The sequence below is a fragment of the Littorina saxatilis genome, linkage group LG16 (genome assembly GCF_037325665.1).
Source record: "Littorina saxatilis isolate snail1 linkage group LG16, US_GU_Lsax_2.0, whole genome shotgun sequence".
Lineage (NCBI taxonomy): Eukaryota > Metazoa > Mollusca > Gastropoda > Littorinimorpha > Littorinidae > Littorina > Littorina saxatilis.
The window spans coordinates 27,903,528-27,929,980 of record NC_090260.1 but is presented as its reverse complement, the minus strand read 5'-3'; the positions used below and the strand labels follow the sequence as shown (position 1 = coordinate 27,929,980).

At 38.8% G+C, this 26,453-nt stretch overlaps 1 protein-coding gene across 2 annotated transcripts; it reads left to right on the top strand.

The window, feature by feature from the left end:
- The first annotated feature begins 47 nt into the window (after positions 1 to 47).
- LOC138950741 (uncharacterized) lies at positions 48 to 26,453 on the top strand. Of its 2 annotated transcripts, none has more exons than XM_070322469.1 (12): positions 48 to 173; positions 4,452 to 4,503; positions 9,642 to 9,670; positions 10,275 to 10,311; positions 11,533 to 11,561; positions 12,103 to 12,127; positions 13,834 to 13,862; positions 16,689 to 16,722; positions 17,690 to 18,112; positions 18,684 to 18,854; positions 19,726 to 19,935; positions 22,053 to 26,453. In XM_070322469.1, the coding sequence occupies exons 3-12, from the start codon at positions 9,642 to 9,644 to the stop codon at positions 22,161 to 22,163; spliced, it is 1,098 nt and encodes a 365-aa protein (XP_070178570.1). In that variant the 5' UTR covers positions 48 to 173; positions 4,452 to 4,503; the 3' UTR covers positions 22,164 to 26,453. The 2 variants fall into 2 exon arrangements, with proteins under 2 accessions (XP_070178570.1, XP_070178571.1); XM_070322470.1 differs by having other exon boundaries at positions 58 to 173; positions 19,726 to 19,929.

The following is a 26,453-nucleotide window of genomic DNA, read 5'->3' as shown; positions in this document are numbered from 1 at the left end:
TCAGGATTCCACCCAACGGGTCACAACTTCGGAAATTCCCATTCTGCGACATGCCAATGTCGTAAGGGCGATGCATACAATCCAAACTGTAGAGTACAGGTAGAGGGAAAGGACGCAATTCAATAATACTGCTGCCAAATCCTGTGCGTATTCGGCAGCTTGATCGCGCTAAGGTAAGGACTGTTGTTGCTCTTGTTGTAGTTTTGAGTTAGGAAAACTAAATACTGTACCAATGATAATATCAAGGATTAATTTAATGAAACTATTCCACTCGTATCCAAAAGCTGACGGAGTGAATAAGTGTCACAAAATGAGGTGTTTAATGTTGCATTTTGTTTCCGATGATGAGGGTAGGATTTAGCAAACAATTTGAGAGTGTTATACTTATTTGTGTTACCTATTTTCAGAAATTTCCGACTCGATATTTTGGAAATCGTTTTGATATATTTGTAAATATTGCCGAGGAGTGGAGGAGCAACGGATAATGTTATTTACAAGAGAATCTACGTTACATTTATAACCTATCAGTAACAATGAATCAGTCACAGACACATTTCAAAAGACTAACACTGTGTGCAATTGTTACAATTCAATACACATCTAATGGGATGAGACATGCAGATATGTGCAGAGTTAACATAATCGCAGCTTAGCATTGTTTTAGCTTCAGGGGTCAGTGTTAGACGTTTTGAATTATTACAAAACAAAAACAAAACAAATGTTTACACTGTGCTTAAGAATGAAGCTTTTTGGTGGCAATAAGTAGAGGTTACATGCCGAGTCTCAGTGATTATCAAAAATAATGGTCGAAGTTAGCGGATCATGAAAAATGCGAGCTTCAGCGAGCTTTTTCATGACCGCGAACTGAGACTATTATTTTTGATAATCACTGAGACGAGGTTTGTTACCTCTTTATCCCTCCTTTCTTCAGCTATTCAAAGAAAAGAGGAGTTTTTGTGCGAAAGTTTGATCGAATCATATTCACCCAACCAGTCTACCTGCGCAGGCGATCGATTAATGCGCGGTTGTATAGTTCCGTGCAAATCATTCAATTTTGTTAACACTTCTTGTCAGTTTCCATGTTTTGAACTAAAATCAAGTACACAGTTATGTTGTCATTCTGCTGTGGCGGTAAAGGCAGATAGTGTGTGTTCTGTTCATGTTTTGGTATCGCTCAGGAAATGTTCTTTCTTTGAATGTGACTAGCAGACGAATTTTTACACCCGTGTTCCAACGTTAAAAACTGTATGAAGTTCAGTTCTCTGGGGCAAAATAGTGTATGAAACCGCTGCATGTTCTTTAAGTTGATTAAATGTTTGCAATTAATTGCGTGTGATCTGTTCATAAAATGAAATATTGTTGAAAACTGACCGTCGGATTGCAGTCTTGTCGATGCAGCCGAAATCTGGAAGGGGAACTACTCGTGTCGCTAGACAAAGTATGAGAGTTAGTTTTCCTTGGAATCTTGCTAGCAATAAACGATTGTGCACGGCAGATCTGAATTCAGAAAACAACCAAACTCATTGATTTTATATTGAGATTCATGTGTTCAAGTCTGTAGTTGCTGGTTTAAATGCGGTATGGTTGTATTGTTTGCTCCAGAAATGTATATTTTGTACATTAGAGTGTTCTGAACTTTTGAGTCGCAAAAAGTAGATCCACAATGTGTACAGTCTCTACCCATGAGCTATCGAGGATTCAAGCCCGTTGTTGGGAAAGTGATTTTGGTTGTTGGGTAAGTTACCGAAAAATAACTAGCCCTACAAGTTTACAGAGAGAAAGAAGCAGAGGGGGGGATAAGTAGAGGTTACATGCCGAGTCTCAGTGATTATTAAAAATAATGGTCGAAGTTTGCGGATCATGAAAAATGCGAGCTTTAGCGAGCTTTTTCATGACCGCGAACTGAGACCATTATTTTTTATAATCACTGAGACGAGGTGTGTAACCTCTTTATTCCTCCTTTCTTCAGTTATTCAAAGAAAAGAGGAGGTTTTTTTGCGAAAGTTTGATCGAATCCTATTCACTCAAACAGTCAACCTGCGCAGGCGACCGATTAATGCGCGGTTGTATAGTTCCGTGCAAATCATTCCATTCTGTTAACATTTCTTGTCAGTTTTCCTATTTTGGACTAAAATCAAGTACACAGATATGCTGTTATTCTGCTGTGGCGGCAAAGGCAGATATTGTGTGTTCTGTATATGTTTTGGTATCGCTTAGGATAATGTTCTTTCGTCAAATGGGACTAGCAGACGAACTTTTGCACCCGTGTTCCAACGTTAAAAACTGTATGAAGTTCAGTTTTCTGGGGAAAATAGTGTATGAAACCGCTTTATGTTGTTTAAATTGATGAGATGTGTGCATTTGGTTGCGTGTGATCTGTTTATTAAATGAAATATTGTTGAAAACTGACCGTCGGATTGCTGTCTGTTGTCGAAGAAACTGAGTGAAAAGAAATTTGAAAGGGGAACTACTCTTGTCGCTAGACAAAGTATGAGAGTTACTTGCCTTGGGAATTTGCTTGTGATGAACGTTTGTGCACAGCAGATCTAGATTCAGAAAACAACCAAACTCATGGATGTTATATGGAGATTCATGTGTTCAAGCCTGTAGTTGTTAATTTAAATGCGGCATGTTCGTATTGTTTGCTCCAGAGATGTATACTTCGTACATTAGAGCGATCGGAACTTTTCAGTCGCAAAAGTAGTACCGACGCAGAACAGCTTCTCAACCCATTGCGCTATCGAGGATTCAGGCTGTTGCTGGGTCGTTATTTGTTTGGTTGCTGGGTGTTTATCGAAAAATAACTAGCTCTACAAGTTTACAGAGGTAAAGAAGCAGAGGGGGGAATAAGTAATGTTTGTGTATACATGACTAAGATATAGTTGGTTTTGTTCTACTCAGGTACAATTTTGAGTGATAATTTATTACCAAATGCAGGTCAATATCAATTAATTCTGAAGAAGTCTTAGTGAGGAATCGCAGTGTTCTATCCAGCCAGGCAGGTGTGCCATGTGCGAGCGTTTCTCAAATAGGTTCTGTTTCATTGCAATACATTAACACTGTGACATTTTTGAAAATCCCGGGAGTTCATATGAACGTATCAAAATAATAACGAATGCATGGATGTCTTTATGAGTACAGATTTGTTTTCTATTAGGAAATCATACATGTACAAGGCTTGATCTCGAAAAAATAGACACAAATCATTATAACGAAAGATAGTATAAATCGTCCTGAAACTATATGTTTTTCCAAGCATGAGCTCAGATTTGGTTTGGTAGTTTAGAAATAACCATTAGCTAAGGAATGAAGCAATGATCACAATATATACGACATCTGAAAATGACAAGTGATACAGGCATTTAAATCCACCCAGTTATGGATATAATCAAGTAGATAGCTAATGCCCGTTTCCATTGCAGAGTTTCTGTATGTGCTCATTTCACTTTCTAGGGGAATTTCTCTTGGGTTAAAGGCAGAGTAAGCCTCCCGTAAACCATCACAGATACGGTCAGGCTTTTACACACAGTACAAACACCCTTTCATTTAAACACTCACCAATTGAGAACATCCTAGGTGCCCTCCGTAAAGAGCGAACAATTTTCAAAGAATTTATTTTTGCGTGGTTTATCTTACCCCTGAGCCATCGTGAACCCGTGTGATCCAGTTTTCCTTTTTCACAATGCAGTCGTCAGTTAGTCATGAATGCGACTCGATGTGAGCTTATCTACAATAGCACGTTTTTTATGCACGAAACAACGGCTGTGGTCACAAGAACTCTAGCGATGGCTTTTGACTGTTGAGAGGAACGGCGATAGTTTGCACTGATAAACCTTCGTCTGCTACGACCCTTGCGTGACCCTGCTTCCGGGCTTTTCTTTTTTTTAAACTTTCACAACTTCGAATTGTTCTGATCTTGTCTTGATGAAAAACGAATTCTTTTATGATTAAAGAATGTTTGTGTAACAAGCTGTCAATTTATTATTTAGATTTTAAAAGTTAGGTCTAGCGCAAAAACGAGGCGCCGTTGTTGTTAACGAACAAGTCTACGAAAATAAATTCTTTGAAAATGTCTCACGCTCGACAGAAAGCAGCCAGGATGTTCCCGTTCGGTGAGCGTTCAAATGGAAGTATGCTTGTACTGTATTTAGACGCTCGGGGAGCTCTGTGATGGTTTACGGGAGGCTTACTGTGCCTTTAAACAACCAAAACCTTTGACCGCCATCTGCACTGTACGTTTATGAAATGAAAAAAAGTACCGAGACGATGTGGTGGTAGGGGGACAGCTGCAATTGAAAACTGATGGATCCGAGGCACATGGTAATCTCAGAGCAGCTAAGATCTATAGATTTTTTTCTAAGAACTTGTTTTAATGTATCTCTGTCAGTTACTTTTCGTTCTTGTTTGGGCAAACACAGAGATTGGCTATATGCTTTCTTTTTTCTGTTCAGTGGAAACCAGACGTGCCAAAGAGTCGTGAACATCTCTCACCATTGCCAGAAGGTAAATCGCTCTGGTATATTTTGTACTCTACAAAACAATAAAGTAACAATGCTTATAATATTATGACTTTTTATTTGACCAGTTTTTGTGCAATGAAAACTAATAATGTCAACGAACTCCCGTCTTATTGTAAAATCCAATGGGATTGTCCGTAGGATGACAGAGATGAGCTTCTCTTCACAGTACAACCTAAGTAGAATAAAGCACTGGCAACAAGGACAGTCTTGAAACTGTTCACCAAAAATATAAGGACTCTTGACTGGCCTACACATGCTGCCGATTTCACTGAACTGGAATACGGCCACAAGATTGTGTGCGAATGTGTGTGTGTGTGTGTGTGTGTGTGTGTGTGTGTGTGTGTGTGTGTGTGTGTATGTGTGTGTGTGTGTGTGTGTATGTGTGTCACCGTGTGTGTGTGTGTGTGTGTGTGTGTGTGTGTGTGTGTGTGTGTGTGTGTGTGTGTGTGTGTGTGTGTGTGTGTGTGTGTGCAGGGGTGTCGTTTGGGTCGGCCCTTCGGCCAATCGCCGATTATTTTTTTACTTTGGCCGAAACTTTCAATCAATCAATCAATCAATCAATATGAGGCTTATATCGCGCGTATTCCGTGGGTACAGTTCTAAGCGCAGGGATTTAAAAAAAAATGTATGCAATTTATATCGCGCACATATTCAAGGCGCAGGGATTTATTTATGCCGTGTGAGATGGAATTTTTTTACACAATACATCACGCATTCACATCGGCCAGCAGATCGCAGCCAATTCGGCGCGAATCCTTCTTTTCACGGCCTATTATTCCAAGTCACACGGGTATTTTGGTGGACATTTTTATCTATGCCTATACAATTTTGCCAGCAAAGACCCTTTTGTCAATCGTGGGATCTTTAACGTGCACACCCCAATGTAGTGTACACGAAGGGACCTCGGTTTTTCGTCTCATCCGAAAGACTAGCACTTGAACCCACCACCTAGGTTAGGAAAGGGGGGAGAAAATTGCTAACGCCCTGACCCAGGGTCGAACTCGCAACCTCTCGCTTCCGAGCGCAAGTGCGTTACCACTCGGCCACCCAGTCCACTTTCTTGTCCCTATCGGCCAAATGTCCGAAGAGTATTCGCCTAAATCGGCCAAAGTTTGTCCATTTTTTTGTATTGGTCAGGCTTTGATTGCTAAAACTGCTGCCGATGTACTTAGTCAACTGACTCACGTTTATTTCCTTCGCGAATACCAACAAGTCGCGTAAGGCGAAAATACAACATTTAGTCAAGTAGCTGTCGAACTCACAGAATGAAACTGAACGCAATGCAACGCAGCAAGACCGTATACTCGTAGCAGCGTCAGTCCACCGCGCACGGCAAAGGCAGTGAAATTGACAAGAAGAGCGGGGTAGTACTTGCGCTGAGAAGGATAGCACGCTTTTCTGTACCTCTCTTCGTTTTAACTTTCTGAGCGTGTTTTTAATCCAAACATATCATATCTATATGTTTTTGGAATCAGGAACCGACAAGAAATAAGATGAAAGTGTTTTTAAATTGATTTGGACAATTTAATTTTGATAATAATTTTTATATTTTTAATTTTCAGAGCTTGTTTTTAATCCAAATATAACATATTTATATGTTTTTGGAATCAGAAAATGATAAAGAATAAGGTGAACGTAAATTTGGATCGTTTTATAAAACAAATATTTTTTTACAATTTTCAGATTTTTAATGACCAAACTCACTCATTAATTTTTAAGCCACCAAGCTGAAATGCAATACCAAACCCCGGCCTTCGTCGAAAATTACTTGACCAAAATTTCAACCAATTTGGTTGAAAAATGAGAGCGTGACAGTGCCGCCTCAACTTTCACGAAAAGCCGGATATGACGTCATCAAAGACATTTATCCAAAAAATGAAAAAAACGTTCGGGGATTTCATACCCAGGAACTCTCATGTCAAATTTCATAAAGATCGGTCCAGTAGTTTAGTCTGAATCGCTCTACACACACACACATACGCACACACGCACACACACACGCACATACACCACGACCCTCGTTTCGATTCCCCCTCGATGTTAAAATATTTAGTCAAAACTTGACTAAATATAAAAACGATACATCAATGTTTTGAACGGAAGCCAGTGCCAAAAAATATATATGCCAGAGTGGTTTCCCTTGGACAAGGGAAACCACACTCTCAGCGTTTGCGTTCATGGGTTCGCGATAGTTTTATATCAATCAGTCAGTGCTTTCGATTTGGATTTGAACATCATGTCGCAACCAAAAAAGAAATAACTAAATTGGCCAAGGTTTGCTACCCTTCGCCAAGGTAAATGATTCCGGACAAAATGACAGCAACACCGCGAATGTGGACAGTGTCAATGTGAGTGGTAGTAGTGTTGTCGAGTCGATCGAAGCAGACGACAGAGCAGACGATAGTCACCGCGAATCAAAATCTGCTGAGCCAGAGAATGAAAAGCGTCCTCCAAATCGTGGTTTCCAAACAAATGGCTCACCCTACACGGTTAATTATTGGTGTTTTACCAGTCATGTTTCCCAAGGCTTGTCAAGATTAGCACAAGATTGGAAGAGTTTTACTTTCAAGAAATTAAAGTTAATGGTTTGAAAAAGTTTCAGAGAACTGGTGTCTGATGTAGTTAAATCAGCAAAGCTGATTGTTTCAGTTGCAGTAAGCAACATATAATCTAGGGGCGGATTAGGGGGGTTGTTACGGGGGTTCCGGACCCCCCCCTCCAAAAAAAATTAAAATAAAATGTAAAAAAAAAAAAAAAAATTCTGTCTGTAAAGCCGGGGGAAGAGTTAATTGTTTAATTGTCACAGTATGCGACATGTCTTCCTTCTAACCATACTATATGATGTCGGGAGCAGATATCAGCATAGGCCTATATTAGACCAGTGAAGATAAATTGCCATTATTTAAATTTTAATACTAACGTTAATAGAAATAATGAGTGGCTGCTGACACCAGTTGATCATGTTTAAAATCAAGGATAAGCCACAAATTGTTTATAAAATAGCTAAAATTCTTCTGCTTCAGGGGGGCTTTGCCCTCCAGACCCCCAACGGGACCCTGGACCCCAGGTTGTACCCCCCCCCCCCTCTGGCTTAACTGTTCCGCCCCTGTAATCTGTGTTCCTAAGATAATGAATATATGTATTGGTGTTCCCCTCTTGAGTCTTGTGCTTCAATGTTGCGGTGACTTTGTATGAGCCAAAATAATGGCCGACAATTTTCCAAGATGTCCAAAAGCTTTCTGACAGTTTCGGCCAAATGTCCCAACATGAAAATGTCTAGCAACACCCCTGTGTGTGTGTGTGTGGGATGTGCGAATGTGTGTGTGTGTGTGTGTGTGTGTGTGTGTGTGTGTGTGTGTGTGTGTGTGTTTAGAGCATCGCGAAAAAAATATGTGTTTGAACATGTTAGCAGAAGTCCCCCAGCTGATTGGCAGCAGGTTGATTTCTGAGATGTTTAAGAGAAATGCCATGACGCAGATTTATTATGGGTCTCTTTGCAGTGCCAGTGGTAAATAGTGCAAAAGTCAGTGAGTAAACCAATGATAAAGAGTGTTGCCAATAATAATAATATATGACGTACATGGAGCATAAAGCATGAAGGTTGACACAATTGTGCATGAGGAAGACAAGCGTTTTCACATCAGTCATCATTTAATGATTGTTACTAGAACTGTCAAAGTGTCATTCGAATATAACCACTGGCGGGCATTTGCTAGCCATTAAAACACATGAGAAAAAATTGAACGTTCTGGCTGTTTTCTATAGACAGCGGTTACCGCTGAGTGCATCTAAAACAAGAGGCGAAGCCTTCAAGGCTCACGTAAGAAATCGACAAACAGTAACACAAACTCAATCACTCCGTCACACATGTATACACACACACACACAGAGAAAGAGCATAGGTGAAACTGTGCAAGAAAGCGAGACACTAGATCTAGATCTGTCTCAATCAATCAATCAATCAATCAATATGAGGCTTATATCGCGCGTATTCCGTGGGTACAGTTCTAAGCGCAGGGATTTTTGTGTGTGTGTCTGTCTGCACGTAGCCTACTTACAGGGACACGACTGCCAACTAGTCTCGGCCCGCTCAAAATATCAATGACCGAGACTTTCAGTAATTCCTTCGCGTGACGTCTAACCCTTTTACGTCATAATGTGACGTCAATGTAATATGACGTCTTCAAATGTTGAAGTTTCTACCACAGACATACACACACACATACATACGCACGCACGCACGCACGCACAGACAGACAAAAGTTAGCACCGCATAGGCTACACTTACGTGAGCCAAAAATGCTGCATCAGTAGAAATGCCAAAACACAAGAGATACGCAAGATAGCAAAACAAGACAACCTGTTCTGGATAGATCATTGTGTGTGTGTGTGTGTGTGTGTGTGTGTGTGTTTGAGTGTGTATGTCTGTGTGTGTGCGTGCGTGTGTGTGTGTGCTTGTGTGTGCTTGTGTGTGTTTGTGTGTGTGTGTGTGTATGTGTGTGGGCTAGTGTAGGTGCAGGTAAGGGTGTGTGGGTGTCTGACTACGACCGTGTGAGTGTGTGCTTTGTGTGCATGGATAATGTGTGTGAGAGTGAGTGTGTGTAAGTGTTTCTGCGCGCGTGTGTGTGGGTACGTGTGTGTTTGTGTGTGTGTGTGTGTGTGTGTTTGTACGTGTGAGTGTGTGTGTGTGTGCGTGTTTGTGTGGATGGGTTTGTGCGTGCGTTTGTTAGTGTGTGTATGCGAACGTGTTTGTTCGTGTGAATGTGTATGTGTGTGTGTGCGTGTGTGTGTGTGTGTGTGTGCGTGTGTGTGTGTATGTGTGTGTATGTGTGTGTATGTGGGTGTGTGTGTGTTTGTGTGCGTGTATGTGGGTGTGTGTACTTTTGTGTGCGTTGCACTTAATGATTTGCGACGCTCTGTCTGTGATACTTGGAAAATGTGTCATTTGATTAAATGTCCTCAATGTAGAACAAAGCTGATGCCTTTTTTTCTTAGAGAATTGTTAAAGTAAATGCTTGTTCAAACATGCAATCAGAATTCCCCTGGCCGTTTGACAGCAGGTTGCCTTCTGTGATGATTCACACACAGCATCATTACCAAACATGATTTGTTTCATTTCAGATGACCGAGATACGCATAATCCCAAACGAGTCAGTATCACATTCTCCTTGACCTTCCTCTCTTTGTGCTTCTTTACTTTTGCAAAATCTGCCAGTTCATAACAATATTCTTTATTTTATTTTATTTTACCTTTCAACACTATTGAGGCATGTTTCTAAAGATAATCTTAAAATTATAACATGGACGTGTAGAAAAAGATGAGTGTAACATGCACATCCTCATTTTTTGTGCAGCCCTTGAAAGTAATAGTGTTTATGAGTTGCTCTACGAGTCTGTCCAGGTATTTATGTACATGTTAATGCGAAAAGCAGAAACATTGTGTTTGCAACGAATGAGATTGTGTTTGCCATATTGGCCGTTGTTCTGAATGCTGACATTTTATGTACTGTTTGAGATGTCTTAAATGAGCTGTAAACATTGATCAACATAAATTACTGGAGAGATAAACTGAGAAATGACAGCTGTGTGTCATCTTCTTTTCATGTGGAATGCACAAATGAGCTGACTGTCACTACCAAATGTTGATCACTATGTTTTTCCTTTGCCTTATATATTTGTGTTTGTTGTTCTTAAAGCTGACACGAGAGATCAATAGAAGGTTTTTTTAATGCCGAATTCGTATTTTTTTTTCAGACTGAGAGCTCGCAGAGAGGCTGCGGAACGTGAATCGGTAATATATTACACTGTAAACCAAAGAGTAAGGTGTTCAAGCATTAAAGGCCCACTCTGCCTCGTGAAAACAGTGCGCCTCACTGTGTCAGATCTGGCCATGGTATTAGCTAGACCATCCCTCCATTTGGTAACATACCAATGTTAACACCCTTGCTGCTTGCTGTGGTGAGTTGGCATTTTTATGAATTAATTGCCGAAAATGGCGCCAGTGCCTTTTACCAAATTAATTCTTTAAACAAAAAATACCACTGTGCACAGAGAGCACCAGGCTGCTCATTGTTGGTATGTGACCAAGTGGAGGATCAGTCTTATCCCATGTAAAAGCCAGACTATATCTAGGACAGTGAGGAGGGGCTGTTTCACGAGGTGGAGTGGGCCTTCAGTACCTCTGCTTACATTTTTACCATGATTCTTTGCCGCCATATGTCACTGACGAATGATTTCTTGCAAGGTAGTTTAGGAATTGTCGGATTTTACTTTTTGATGATGACAAAGAGGTTTTCCTATTTTAATTCTTTGAACTGCCCCCCTCCACACACACACACATTCAAGTTATTGTTTTGTGCTCACAAATGTCCAGAAAGTCCTTAGAAATGATTTCCTTTCTGCATGTTTAGGAGTAATGTGCTGACTCAGATTTACTATTGGCCTCTTAAAAAAGATGAATAGCGCGAAAGTCAGTGTGTAAATCGATGATAAAGAGTGTTGCCAATCTAAATAGAATGCCTGACGTTCTTAGGTCATCATTTGATACAGAGAGTAAAGCATGAAGCTTGACACATTTTGTAAAAAGCATGAGGAAGACAATGTTATCACATCAGTGCAGTCAACTTTGACTTTTCACAAATGGACAAACACATGCTTTACAGTATAATGCGCTGACCTGGTAGATCTTTATCAGTGAATTGGTCCATATTACCACACAAAACGTGCATTGAGTTTAAATACAATTATCAGAACTCATATTCTTCAAGTCATGAAGCTAAGAAATGTGATTATGAATTACGACGCTCTGTCTGTGATACTTGGAACATGTGTCAATTGATGAAATGTGCTCAATGTAAGACAAAGGTGTGCATTTCTTCTTTTCTTAGAGCATCGTGAAAGTAAATATCAGTTCAAACATGCCATCAGAAATCTTAGGCTGTTTGACAGCAGGTTGCCTTCTGAGATGATTCAGACCCAGGATCATAACCAAACATGATTTGTTTCATTTCAGGAGGCTGAGCTGTGCTGGGACGAAGGAGAGTAAGTATCACTTTGTCCTTGACCTGCCTCTCTTTGTGTTTCAAACTTTCTTTACTGTTGCTAAATCTCCCAGTTCATCACAATATTCTTAATTTTAAAAAGATGAGTGTAACATGCACATCCTCATTGTTTGTGCAGCCCTAGAAAATAATAGTGTTTGTGAGTTGCTCTACAATCCTGCCCAGTTATTTATATACATCTTACATGTATTTGCGATCAGCGCAAAACATTGTTTTTACACTGAATGAGAATGTGTTTGCCTTATTGGCCGTTGTTCTGAATGCTGACATTTTATGTCCTGTTTGAGATGTCTTAAATGAGCTGTAAACATTGATCAACATAAATTACTGGAGAGATAGACTGAGAAATGACAGCTGTGTGTCATCTTCTTTTCATGTGGAATGCATAAATGAGCTGACTGTCACGATAAAATGTTGATCACTATCTTTTTAGTTTGCCTTATAATTTTGTGTATTTTGTTATTAAAGCTGACACGAGAGATCAATAGAAGTTTCTTTTAATGCCTTCGTATTTTTTTCAGATCGCGGTTGGAGCTCATTTTGTTGGTAATATATCACACTTTAAATCAAAGAGTAAGGTGTTCAAACATTAAAGGCCCACTCTGCCTCGTGAAAACAGTACGCCTCACTGTGTCAGATCTGGCCATGGTATTAGCTAGACCATCCCTCCATTTGGTAACATACCAATATTAACACCCTTGCTGCTTGGTGTAGTGAGTTGGCATTTTTATGAATTAATTGCCGAAAATGGCGCCAGTGCCTTTTACCAAATTAATTCTTTAAAACAAATACCACCGCGCAGAGAGAGCACCAGGCTGCTCATTTTTGGTATGTGACCAAGAGGAGGATTAGTCTAATCCCAAGTAAAAGCCAGACCAGATCTGGGACGGTGAGAGGGGCTGTTTCACGAGGTGGAGTGGGCCTTTAGGACCTTTCTAACCCTTTGTAAACTACTTAATTTGTTACCATAATTCTCTGCCGCCAAATGTCACTGCCGAATGATTTCTTGCAATGTAGTTTGAGAATGTGTAGGATTGTACTTTTTCATGAAGATAGAGTTTTTTTCTATTTTAATTCTTTGAACACCCCCGCCCCAACACACACGCACACACACACACACACACACACACACACACACTCAAGTAATTGTTTTGTGCTGAGAAATGCCTAGAAAGTCTTTAGAAATGGTTTACTTTCTGCATGTTTAGGAGTAATGTGCTGACTCAGATTTACTATTGGTCTCTTAAAAAAAGATGAATAGCGCGAAAGTCAGTGTGTAAATCGACGAGAAAGAGTGTTGCCAATCCAAATAGAGTGCATGACGTTCATTGGTCAAAAAGCATGAGGAAGACAATACTTAACATCAGTCAACTTTGACTTTTCACAAATGGACATAAACACGTTTTACAGTATAATGCGTTTACCTGGCAGTTCTTCATTGGTGAATTGGACCATATTACCACACACTCAAGTGCAGTGAGTTTAAATACAATTATCAGAACTCACAAACTTCGAGTCAGGAAACTGAGGAAATTTGTGTTTGAACTACAAGCTCTGTCTGTGATATTTGTAAAATAAACACAAACTCTGTAAGATCTATCAACAGAAGAAGTACATAAACAAGTATTTTAGTCATACAACTTTGGTCGGACTGTCGGTCGATCTGCCTGTGTCTTTGTGTTCATTGATGAAGTTTCCTCAGTGGAAAATAGCATAGTGTGAATAGCATTCATGAGTAAGACAATGTTATCATATCAGTCAAAATTGACTTTTCACAAATGAACATGTACGCGCTTTACGGTCATGAGTATGATGCGCTGACCTGCTTGATCATTATTAGTGAATTGGATCATATTATCACGAAAACGTGCAGTGAGTTTAAATACAATTATCAGAACTCATAAACTTCGTGTCAGAAAACTGAGGACATTTGCGTTTGACCTACGGGCTCTGTCCGTGATATTTGAAAAATAAACACAAACTCTTTCAGATTTCTCCAAAAAAGAAGTACATTGACAAGTTTTGAGTCATGCAGTTTTGGTCTGATTGTCGATCGACCAGTATGTGTCTTTGTGTTCATTGCTGAAGTGTCCTCATTATAAGACAAATAAGTGCATTTTTTCTTTGAGCATCGTGAAAGTAAATATCTGTTCAAACCCGCATCAGTTTCCCAATGCTGTATGACAGCAGGTTGCCTCCTCTGATGATTCACACACAGCGACATAACCATATATGATTTTTTTAAATTTCAGGTGTCCTATATCATGGTTGTGTGTACTTCGTAAGTTTCACTTTCTCCTTGACCTGCCTCTCTTTGTGCTTCAATGTTTCTTTACTGTTGCAAAATCTCCCAGTTCATTACAATATTCTTGATTTTATTTTATTTTCCCTGTCAACACTCTTGAGGCTTGTTTCCAATGATAATCTTAAAATTATAACATGTACAGATTCAAATGCGTTTTTCTTATCTGGGAAAAGCAGTCTGGTTTGCTCGCTGCCTGCCTTGATGCTTTGGTTGGTTGGTTGCGAGTTTGCTCACATGTGAAGCTGGTTGTTTTTCTTTGCTAGTCTTGGAAAAGATGAGTGTTACATGCACATCCTCATTGTTTGTGGAGCCCTTGAAAATAATAGTGTTTGTGAGTTGCTCTAAAAGTCTGCCCAGTTATTTATATACATGTATATGCGAAATGCAGAAACATTGTTTTTACACTGAATGAGAATGTGTTTGCCTTAATGGCCGTTGTTCTGAATGCTGACATTTTATGTACTGTTTGAGATGTCTTAAATGAGCTGTACAAATTGATCAACATAAATTACTGGAGAGATAGACTGAGAAATGACAGCTGTGTGTCATCTTCTTTTCATGTGGAATGCATAAATGAGCTGACTGTCACTACCAAATGTTAATCACTATGTTTTTCCTTTGCCTTATTTTGTTTGTTTTTGTTGGTTATTTAAGCTGACACGAAAGATCAATAGTATTGTTTGTTAATGCGTTCGTATGGGTTTTTTCAGAGAGGAGAGAGCTCGCAAAGAGGCTCAGAATCAGGTAATATATTACACTTTTAACCAAAGAGTTAGGTGTCCTAACATTAAAGGCCCACTCTGCCTCGTGAAAACAGTGCGCCTCACTGTGTCAGATCTGGCCATGGTATTAGCTAGACCATCCCTCCATTTGGTAACATACCAATGTTAACACCCTTGCTGTTTGATGTGGTGAGTTGGCATTTTTATGAATTGATTGTCGAAAAAGGCGCCAGTGCCTTTTGCCAAATTAATTCTTTAAACAAAAAATAACCACTGTGCACAGAGAGCACCAGACTGTCATGTTTGGTATGTGACCAAGTAGAGGATTAGTCTAATCGCAAATTAAAGCCCGACTAGATCTGGGACAGTGAGGGGGACTGTTTCACGAGGCGGAGTGGGCCTTTAAGATCTTTGTAAACTACTTAATATGTTACCATGGTACTTTGCCGCCAAATGTCACTGCCGAATGATTTCTCTCAATGTAGTTTGAGAATGTGTAGAATGGTACTTGTTCATGATGACAAAGGGTTTTTTCTATTTAAATTCTTTTTAACTGCCCCCTCCCCCTCACACACACACACACACACACACACACACACACACACACACACACACACACACATACACTCACTCAAGTATTGTTTTGTGCTGACAAATGTCCAGAAAGTCCTCAGAAATGGTTTACTTTCTGTATGCTTTGGAGTAATGTGCTTACGCAGAATTAATATTTGTCTCTTACAAATATGAATAGCGCGAAAGTCAGTGTATAAATCGATGATAAAGAGTGTTCCCAATCCAAATATGACATTGTGTATGACATTCATAGGTCATCATTTGATACAGAGAATAAAGCATGAAGCTTGACACATTTTTTACAAATCACGAGGAAGACAATGTTATCACATCAGTGCAGTCACCATTGACTTTTCACAAAATAATGAACATATCTACGTTTTACAGTATACTGCGCTTACCTGGTAGATCTTTATCAGTGAAATGGTCCATAATAGCAAAACATGCATTGAGTTTAAATACATTTATCAGAACTCCAAGTCTTCAAATCATGAAACTAAGAAATGTGTTTATGAATTACGACGCTCTGTCTCTGATACTTGGAAAATGTGTCTTTTAATTAAATGTCCTTAATGTAAGACGAAGATAGTGCCTTGTTTTCTTCTTGGAGCATCGTGACAGTAAATATCAGTTAAAACATGCCATCAGAATTCTCTAGGCTGTTTGACATAAGGTTGCCTTCTGAGATGATTCAGACCCAGGATCATACTCAAACATGATTTGCTTCATTTCAGATAAGTTTCACGCTGCGCCTCAGCTCAGGAATGTAAGTATCATTTTCTCTTTGACCTGCCTGTCTTTGTGTTTCAACCTTTCTTTACTGTTGCTAGATCTCCCAGTTCATTACAATATGTCTAATATTTGTTTAATTTTCCCTGTCAACACTCTTGTGGCTGGTTTCCAATGATAATCTTAAAATCATAACATGGACGTGTACAGATTCAAATGCGTTTTTCTTATCTGGGAAAATCAGTCTGGTTTGCTCGCTGCCTGCCTTGATGCTTTGGTTGGTTGGTTGTGAGTTTGCTCACATGTGCAGCTGGTTGTTTTTCTTTGCTAGTCTAGAAAAAAATGAGTGTAACATGCACATCCTCATTTTTTGTTAAGCCCTAGAAAATAATAGTGTTTGTGAGTTGCTCTAAAAGTGTGCCCAGTTATTTATATACATGTATTTGCGAAAAGCAGAAACATTGTTTTTACAATGAATGAGAATGTGTTTGCCTTATTGGCCGTTGTTCTGAATGCTGACATTTTATGTACTTTTTGAGATGTCTTAAATGAGCTGTACAAATTGATCAACATAAATGACTAAAAGTATAGACTGAGAAATGACAGCTGTGTGTCATCTTCTTTTCATCTGCAATGCTTAAATGAGCTGACTGTCACTACCAACTGTTAATCACTATGTTTTTCCTTTGCCTTTTTGTTTTTGTCTTTTTAGTTATTTAAGCTGACGCGAAAGATCAATAGTATTGTTTGTTAATGCGTTCGTATGGGGTTTTTTCAGAGAGGAGAGAGCTCCCAAAGAGGCTCAGAATCAGGTAATATATTACACTTTTAACCAAAGAGTTAGGTGTCCTAACATTAAAGGCCAACTCTGCCTCGTGAAAAAAATGAGCCTCACTGTGTCAGATCTGGCCATGGTATTAGCTAGACCATCCCTCCGTTTGGTAACATACCAATATTAACACCCTTGCTGTTTGATGTGGTGAGTTGGCATTTTTATGAATTGATTGTCGAAAATGGCGCCAGTGCCTTTCACCAAATTAATTCTTTAAACAAAAAATACCACTGTGCACAGAGAGCACCCGGCTGCTCATGAGGGCTATACAGTTCGGGTTGGGTGTTCTAAGGAATCACATCACACAAGGAATGCCTAAGAATAAGTGTTTGAGCGCTTTGTTATTTAATGTGTAAACGGCTGTGTTTTGGTGTTTGCGTTTCCTGTCTCCACTTCTTTCTGTTACCGGGGTCTACTTTTATTTCGGTCTCACTTTTTACTCTAAGATAAGGCAGTATTTCACGCACTGTTGTGAGAGTTCAATATTTGGAAACGATCTAATGAGCTACAGAGTTCGGGTTAGAGTTTAAATGAATGACACCACACCCGAGGAATGCATTAGTGTTTGATCATCCTTTAAGACTAAATAAGGTATGACGACGAACGAAATCTGGACTCCTGACACGGGACAGTTGACGAAGAAACCTGCTTGCCAATTTAAATCCACGTAATTAATTAGCATAGTCTTAAAAATGTATTAAGCAAATAATAATAAAGAGTATATAGTTTCAGCTCAGCAAATTATCCTTAATTGTTTAAAACGTAATTTGCTAGGAAACTTCTGAATATTCGGCTCCGTAGATAGTAGACCTTTAAAGCACATAATATTTTGCTAGTCTCTCCATTAACATGCCTGGAAGACTAAGAGTCCATTCCAAGTGAAATGTTGGAGACATCTTCGTGCGACGATACATGATTTAATCTCTTTGTTGAACTCTTTCTTTCAGAGGAAGAGTGTTGGGAGAATGGATGACGGTTTTATGAAAACATTTCCACCAGTAATATCACACCAGCAGAACAATTTTAAACCGAACCAAGAGACTAACATATCTGGCAAAGACTCGGGTACTGGGGGGAAAGCGCAGAGATGGCAATGGGAAGGAATGGAAAGTAATTCGCGGAAAACTGATGACCGGAACATATTGGTCATGACAGCTGCACGGGGGATGGAAGAAGTTTGTCCAATCTCTTCACCTTTTTCATTGAAAAATCGAGGTCAAAAACAAGGAAACGGTGAAGATAATGTGAAGAAGCAAACCCTCATTCTTCTCACAACGGGCACCGTGTCCAGGTCACCTGTGGGACACGAAACTGGTCGAGTGGACATCTACGCAGGCGACAAAAACCTTCTGAATGCAGGTTTCAGGAAGGTGAGTGGAAGAAAATTGCAGTGCAAAATGTCAAAACAAGTTTGTATTGGTTTTCTGTTGCTATTCCTACCCCATCGCCCCCTCCCGAAAACAATTCTTGTGGTAAAACGAGTAATCTTGCCACTGACTGCTCAGCTAGAGTTTTCTTGTCAGCAGTCAGCAGTGACAATATGGCAGTGCACACTGCTAAAACAAGTTGAGAAAAACTAACAGTGTACGAAAAATGATACGAGTATCGTTGGCTTGCCAATGTTTACTTAAGTGATGGTTTCTGATTGAAAAAATGATGCTTTATTTTGCCATCAATTAATTGTTCAAATTACTTACCATTATTGTTCTTTATGTTGAATTTTGAAACGTCAGAAATCTAACTGTTTTTGAAGTTCCACGATTTCTGAGTTTTCTAACAAACTAAGGTAACGGGCCAGACTCGGGTACAGAAACAAATTCTGTTTTATTTCTGTTGTATTTGAATTTCAAGCAACTTTCCCCAATTCTTTCTTGATAAACCCAGTAAAATGAGGGTGTCTGATTGAAATAATGTTTATTAGAAACTTGTGTTGCTGTGTAGGAACACAGCATTCATGACATCATCGCCATGCAGCAGATTTCAGTGCCATGTGATGCAGCGAATGATTCCGATGTTAAGTTCCTTGTGCGCATGCGCCCGTACGGTGAAGGAAAGGACAGCTGGGAGCATTGTACTACCCAAGATGGCGACGTGGGGCTACCCGAAGAACAGGTTTTGTACAATTCAATACATTGACGGATAACTGTACTGTTCTATTTTCAGGCCTTGGTTTTTAGGTACTACTGCATACGTCTTCTTTATTTGAAGCATTGTTCTGAACCCTTGGCGATGGACATTCCGATAGTCTTGAAAAACGTAAAGAGGTCTGATGAGCAAAAAACCTTTTGGTTACCAGAACATTTGGACAAACTTATTTTCAAAATCCAGGTCTAACTGAACTTCTGTCCTTAGGGTCTATGAACAACACCTTTGTGTACACATTTGGCACGGATGTAATCAATGGTGTCAAGCACACTGATGCATACTTTATTGTTATTTGACGCATTGTTCTGACCCCTTGTCCGTCGACCTAATGGGTCTTCTGAACGGACAGTCTTTATTTGTAAAGAAGACATGCTTCTGTTCATATTTTCAACCCAGGTCCAAATTTTCGTTTGAGTCTGTGAACAACTGGCAGTGGTGTTTTCATTTGTGGCAAGCACAACAAGCCTACTTTGGGGATGTCTTTTTTTTAAGTTTGATGATAAATTCGTCACTTCTTCATCAAATCCCATTAATGATAAGATATTCACTTTGTTGACCAAGGCTCGGTCACACAGGGATGCATTTGAGTTAATTGACGGTGATGATTTATGTTGATAAAACAGATCAACATACCCACACACAGAAACGCATCTACTAAGCGTAGGTAAATCAGGGCTTCGAGGAAAACAGTAAAGAAAGTTTGAGTTAACCAGTCTGACATTCAGCAGGAAAGTACATCAATGGTTATCGTTTAATACAAATACAATCTCAAAAGTCCTAACCAACAATAGATTGTGTGAAAACAGATTAAATCAGAGATCTTTTCCTTTGATTTCAGCCGCTGTACATTTCTCAAATACTGCGCGGGAGTTCTACCTTTCCTGCGTCTGCTACCTGGGTCCTGGAAACGCCTGATAAATGTACACCATCGTCCACTCTGGAGGCTGTCTTGGAGATAAACATGGTCACGGGCGACTCCATGGTACCTTCCAATGGAAGCAGTGTCACAAGTGGAAACCCAGTTGCCCAGTTGTCTATCCAGGTGATGGCAAGTTCTAGAGGCTACGAGGATACTCTGCTGGTTAATTAAGGCTGGATTCTACCACTTGTAAAAGTGAAACCAATATAAAAAAAAACGTTTCTGTAAGTCGTAGGAGTGCTGAGGCTAGAAATAGCTAAGTTAAATACTGCTTCACGTGCTAGTTCCCAAGATAATGACTTAAACTTGAGTACTTGAAAACAGACTTTTTAAACACACACAAAATTATATGATGAATATTTTTAGATTCAAGTGTGAATATATATATATATATGTTTAAAAAAATCAATCATGAAATGAACATTTCCTTAAAGGCACAGTGCAGCTCACAGCCTTCGTTTTGCGTTTTTGTTGCAGCTGAGTGCATTTACAGTTTAAAAATCCTCCTATGGTAGTAAAACAAACCCAAAACTACCCAACGACGACATCTGTGAAGCTCGACAGTTTCTTGTTCACGCGAGTGCATAAATTAACCTAGTTATTACGTGGTATTTGGTCGGAGTTCGATTCAACTGAGTGATTCCGGCCTCCATTTTGTTTTACACAAACTCATGATGACGTCTGACATAGTTTGCTAGTGACGTGTCTTTTTGTGCATGATGTGGTGATCTACCTGATCTAAATTTAGATCCAAAAATAGGTCAAGACCAGCCGGTTCCGAGTACGAAATTAATTCGTAAAAAAATCGCAGTTCTTGACTCTTTGGGTGCAAGTCAATGAAACTTGGTAGTTCTTCTAACGGATAGCTGCCTGAGGTATGACTAAAAGCCCCAGGGGCTCCGTGCACCTGTATTTGACAAGTTCAGTACCTTTAAAAGTTTGATAGAGGAACGATATAGAACACAAGCACAATTTTAACTTTGCTGGTAAGTTGTTTTTTTATAGCAACAACTTTGTACCAACTTTTGAAACTAAATTTGAAGCAAACAAACATGATGAAACCAAAGGGGTAAAAGTGGTAAGACATTTTTTAACCTTTTCTTCACATTCAAGGTAAGGGATCCTGTTCATGGCCCATACACTCTACTCATTTTGACAGAAAACATGCATCTACTCTACGCCTGAGAAAAGGTGATTAAAATAGACATAACATTTTTAAATGATAGTACTTATGTAAGTTTACGGACTGATTAGAAAAATAAATAAATAAAAGGAAGCGTGAAACCCTTATTTTTAAGATAATGTGTCAAACCTGAGTATGGGGTATCTGATTGTGCACACGAAACAGCCATTTTCAAGCATTAATACCTGGCTTTAATTAGTTTGTTGTCAAGACTTTCTACTTTAATTTTTTTTAATTTAAGACACGTCCATTTGGCGAAATATCTAAAAACAAAATATTCTACTTCTTGTTCTCAGTGGTAGACTCCAGCTTTAAACTATCCAAATATTTTACATCATGTCTTGAAACACATTCTAAGGGTAGGTGTAGTCTAGGATCTGTGACATCTTTTCTAAATATTGTTCAAAAGCAATCAGGTCTTTTTGAGCAGAAAAAAATGAATCTTTGAACCCACATAACTATGTGTCTGACCGAATCACTGCTTTGTTACCTACCGTTTAAAAATACTGGTAACATATTATGACACTATAGAGGTATCCAACACAATAATTATACAACAAAACTGGTAAAGCGTGTTTTTTTCATTCCCCAACTACCTCCCGCGGGTTAGGGGGAAGAATTTACCCGATGCTCCCCAGCATGTCGTAAGAGGCGACTAACGGATTCTGTTTCTCCTTTTACCCTTGTTAAATGTTTCCTGTATAGAATATAGTCAATGTTTGTAAAGAGTTTAGTCAAGCAGTATGTAAGAAATGTTAAGTCCTTTGTACTGGAAACTTTCATTCTCCCAGTAAGGTAATAATTATATTGTACTACGTTGCAAGCCCCTGGGGCAATTTTTTGATTAGTGCTTTTGTAAACAAGAAACAATTAACAAGTGGCTCTATCCCATCTCCTCCCTTTCCCCGTCGCGATATAACATTGAACGGTTGAAAACGACGTTAAACACCAAATAAAGAAAGAAAGAATTCCCCAACTTCATCTATATTTTATGGGCCTTTACTTTTACTTGATAATTGAAGGCTTTTGGTTTGTGCTGATTTCCTCTTGTTGCACATTTCAGGTCCAGGGAAAAGAGTTGCACGATGCAGTGCCCGATCTCGAAAGGTCTGACCGTCAACAGAGCGGCATTACTCTTGAAGAAAAGTACCAAACTGAGCCGATGGAGAAGTAATTGTGCTGCAAGTCACTTGCAAATGCGATTTTTAAGATATTCAGTACAATGAAAGGGTGAAATATTACCATTTGACATTTTGTGGTGTAATTCTTGTGGTGTTGTCTTCTTTTCAGTGATCTTATTACTAGTTGTAAAATATTCAAGCTTTCATTTGTTTTCATTTTGTGCATAAAGTTCCTGAGACAATTGTAAATGAATGAGTACATGAATAAGTTCAGTGTACGTTTCATACTCACAAACAAAAATATTGCAGAGTACTAGTCTGTGAGAACTTTAAACAGAAAATTACACTAATGTCGTTTGAAATTCGTTTATATCAAATCCAGCAATTTAGAAAACCCTTGTTCCAATGATTTCTTGATGTATTTAAGAGGTTTGAACACTACAGTACATATTTTCTTCATTGTTTACTGATAAGCGGTATGGTTTTACCCCAGCGCAGCACCTTCGCAGACACGTAAAAGAAACCAGACCACCCCCAATTATGGTACCGTTAGGAGTCTTCCTGCGAACTATACAGCTTCATTTTAAATGTCTCACTTGTGCAGTGTATAGTAAAAGCACAGCCCTTCCCGTGTTTCCTTTGTGGTGTTTATGCTATTATGCAGTACTGTTATTGTAAAACCATTGAAAAAGTGACAAGAATATTTTAACAGTGATTTTTGTTCTGTAACTTCACAGAGTACTAAGGTCAGAAATAGCAAACAAAACAGTGCTAATTTCTAAGCTAATGACTGACACTTGATTATGGGGTGTCAGACTTTGTCCCAAAAGCGCTACTGAAGCAATTACCAAAATATTGTCACAACAATGATCACATCTAACTGAAGAATACTGACAGAGTAACAAAAAAATAGAACACAAAATACAGTTACTTTATAGGTAAATTGAAAAAAGAAAACTGTGTATACACATTTGAATTAAATTCCAAGCACAAAACATTATTAACATGAAATTAACCGAGTAAACGTGATAAGAAATTTCTTAAACTTTTCACATCCAAGGTAGGATATTCTTTTAACCACAGTACAAAATATGAATACCCCTTGACGCGCTAAATGTTTATCTGTGGTGCTTCTTTCTACCCCTACCCATTTTTCAGAATATATGCCTTTAGTCTACCACTGAGAAAAAGAAAATAAAAGTTACATGATATTTGTTCAATGATAGGTTTAATGTTAACTCAAGGACTCCAAAGGAGAGAAATAAAAAGAAAAGAAGGCGTTAATACCTTGTTTATAAGATAACGCATGCCACTCGAATATAGGGTGCACTGGAAACACCAGAAATTAAATGTGTACAATCGTAAAGAAAGAAAAATTGATTTTCAAGCCGAAATACCAGATTTTACTCAGTTCTTTATCAGTACTGTTTATCTTGTTTCATTGGGACATGTCAATTGGGCGAGTCACCTCTTTTAGTTCTACTTCCTGTTCTCAGCCATTTATGCTGTAGGGGTGATTAAAAAAAAATAAACACAAAATAAAATAGCATGAAAACCAATAACTGAATATATATAAAAAAAAAATTAAAAACGATTTGGCTCACTATCTTACATATGGCTATTCTACATGGGATAAGCCGTCCCTCCACTTAGTCACATACCAAAAATCAACAGCCTGGCAGCTACATTTGCAGAATTGAATGTTTGCAATGAGTTAATTTTTTTAAATTCTGCGATAGTAATTCATCAAAATCGTTACACAGCAAGCTGTCCGAATGTTGACTTTTTGTGTATGTGTCAGAGATCGGGGATGGTCTCCACGCATGTAAAATCATGACCAGGATTCAGATGGGGAACCAGACTGTGAAGGACTGGTTTTAAAAGGCATGTTGTTAGTCAGATTTTACCCTGATTGTTATGTGAACTAACTGAGCAAAACAATATTGCAACACTATCGTACCCCAAGTAAAAACATTCAATTTCATTATAGCGCCTTTACGAGTCAAAACTAAAACGAAAAATGCACCCTATATCAATGTATATATCGCAGGAAGTCGTCATAGCTCAACTAATATTGCGCATCTTTAGACGATCACATTAGACATAGACATTTCCCCTGAACACAATTGAGTACGAGTGAAAAGCTGAGAAAAAATAACGAAAAGGGACCAGTGTGCCAAATCTTCAGAAGCAGTAGTTTGTCCTAAAAATTAAAATTGAAGTCTTACCGACGAGGGTTGAATAGATTAGCAAAAGAGCAGGGAAAAATCCACGAGTGACAATTAAAAAAACAGCAGCAAACGCCTTCGAACTAAATAACTGTGACTACAATTTGAAAGAGGGCCCACACCATAGCAAATGGAAGCAAAGTTTCTGCAGACACAATGGTTGACACTGCAACAGCCCTGAGATTAGAAAGTAACCTGACGATGAGAGAGACAGGACAAAATCTTTACTATCGTGTTTCCCCTCCATTTTCTTTCAGACCTTGTTCTTTCCGTGTTGCGTCTGCTTTTTGTTGTCTTTTGTGTTCTTGTTTTTCCTGATGAAGCTTCCATAAGCGAAAATTCGTACCGTTTTGTCTCGTTCTTGTATCGGTGAGTACAGTATTTCTTTGTTTTTTAACTTTGTTCATCTTACCATAGTCACTTCGTTGTTTAGATTTTTTTTTACTATCGTGGGTAAAAGATAAGCAAAAATAGGTTTTGTTTTTTACATCCATCCCTCTCCCTAGATAGTGTTTACATACAAAAACAGAAAAGTATTATGGCAAACTTAACAATTTATGACTGTGTAAAGATACAAAAGGTGAAGTGTACGTCACAACACTGAGGGATAAATACAAAATTCAAAAAGCCCAGGCCTCGGTCGAATATGATTCCTTCTTTCTCGACATTGTGACTGATAAATCTGGATATAACAGCCATATCTAACTTTCTTTCTTTATTTGGTGTTTAACGTCGTTTTCAACCACGAAGGTTATATCGCGACGGCCATATCTAACGATAACTAACATTCCCGTGTCATTTCATTCAAACTTGCTATGCCATTAAGGGCACTCAGCTTGGCCATCTGGCTCACTTTTCGGGTCAATGATGTATTTTACCAGGGTCACATGATCACCGCTCAAGTAAGGCCGATACACCAAAAATCGACCGAACAAAACATAAGGTACTAATTGAAACAATCGATGAAAATTAAGAATATGCATAACCAACTTTGTAACTTTTACAAACGAGGAGAAAGTGAAATCGATGATCTATCCTGAACAGGTTGTTTTGTTTAGCTATCTGGAATATTCCTTGTTTTATACCATAACTCCTACTGGTGCAGTGTCGATCGCATGAGCGTCAAAAACGGTAGGTTTCTGATAAACATTAATTGAGGTACAAGAAATGTTGTAATAATGTTAGAATATTGATACACATATGATCGGAAGGTGTAATTGGTTGGTTTAATCGCGTGTTTAAGAAGAATTTTCTTTCTACACACGGTTAAACAGTAACAACATTAAGAACGTTAACAAGCAGACTGCTTATGGACACGTTCTAAAACTGATAATCGATACACATTCTGATAACAAGACATGGCGAACAAGTGATAACTTCAACCCTTTTCTTTCAAAATATTTCATAATATTTTATACAAATAAAGAGAGAGAGAGAGAGAGAATGTAATGGTTCGTCATCTTCTGCTTGTATCAGTTCAAATAGTTATTGATTTGCGTTTTTTGCATCACAATACGCGCATACATAAACTGTTGTTCCTGTTTTGTGTTTTGTGCTTGACTCGCAGATATAACAAGAACAAGTATTAATCTTCTGCTTGTGTCTGTTGAAGGTTGTTTGTGTTTTGTGCTTGACAGATTTATCAACCACTGTGAGTGTTCACAGTCTTCTGCTTATGTCTGTCCAAGTTGTTTCTGTTTTGTGTTTGACAGATATGACAAGAGATGTGATGTTTCACGGTCTTGTGTCTGTTCAAGTTGTTTGTGTTTTGTGTTTGACCGATAGGACAAGCCCTAGTTTTGAGGGTTTCACGGTCTTGTGCTTGTGTCTGTTCAAGTTGTTTGTGTTTTGTGCTTGACAGATATGACAAGACCTAGCTGTGAGGGTTTCACGGTCTTGTGCTTGTGTCCGTTCAAGTTGTTGCTACATTATGCTATTCTCCATATGTTGTTATTTTTGGCTCGTTATAATCCTCTGTTTTGTGTTATGAGTTTGACAGATATGACCGGAAGATGCGACATGTTCAGCATCATTCATCACTCTTTTTTGAATTACATTAATATAAACGACATGTTTACAAGTAGCCGAAATGTGCAGTAAAAGCAGTCAATATTG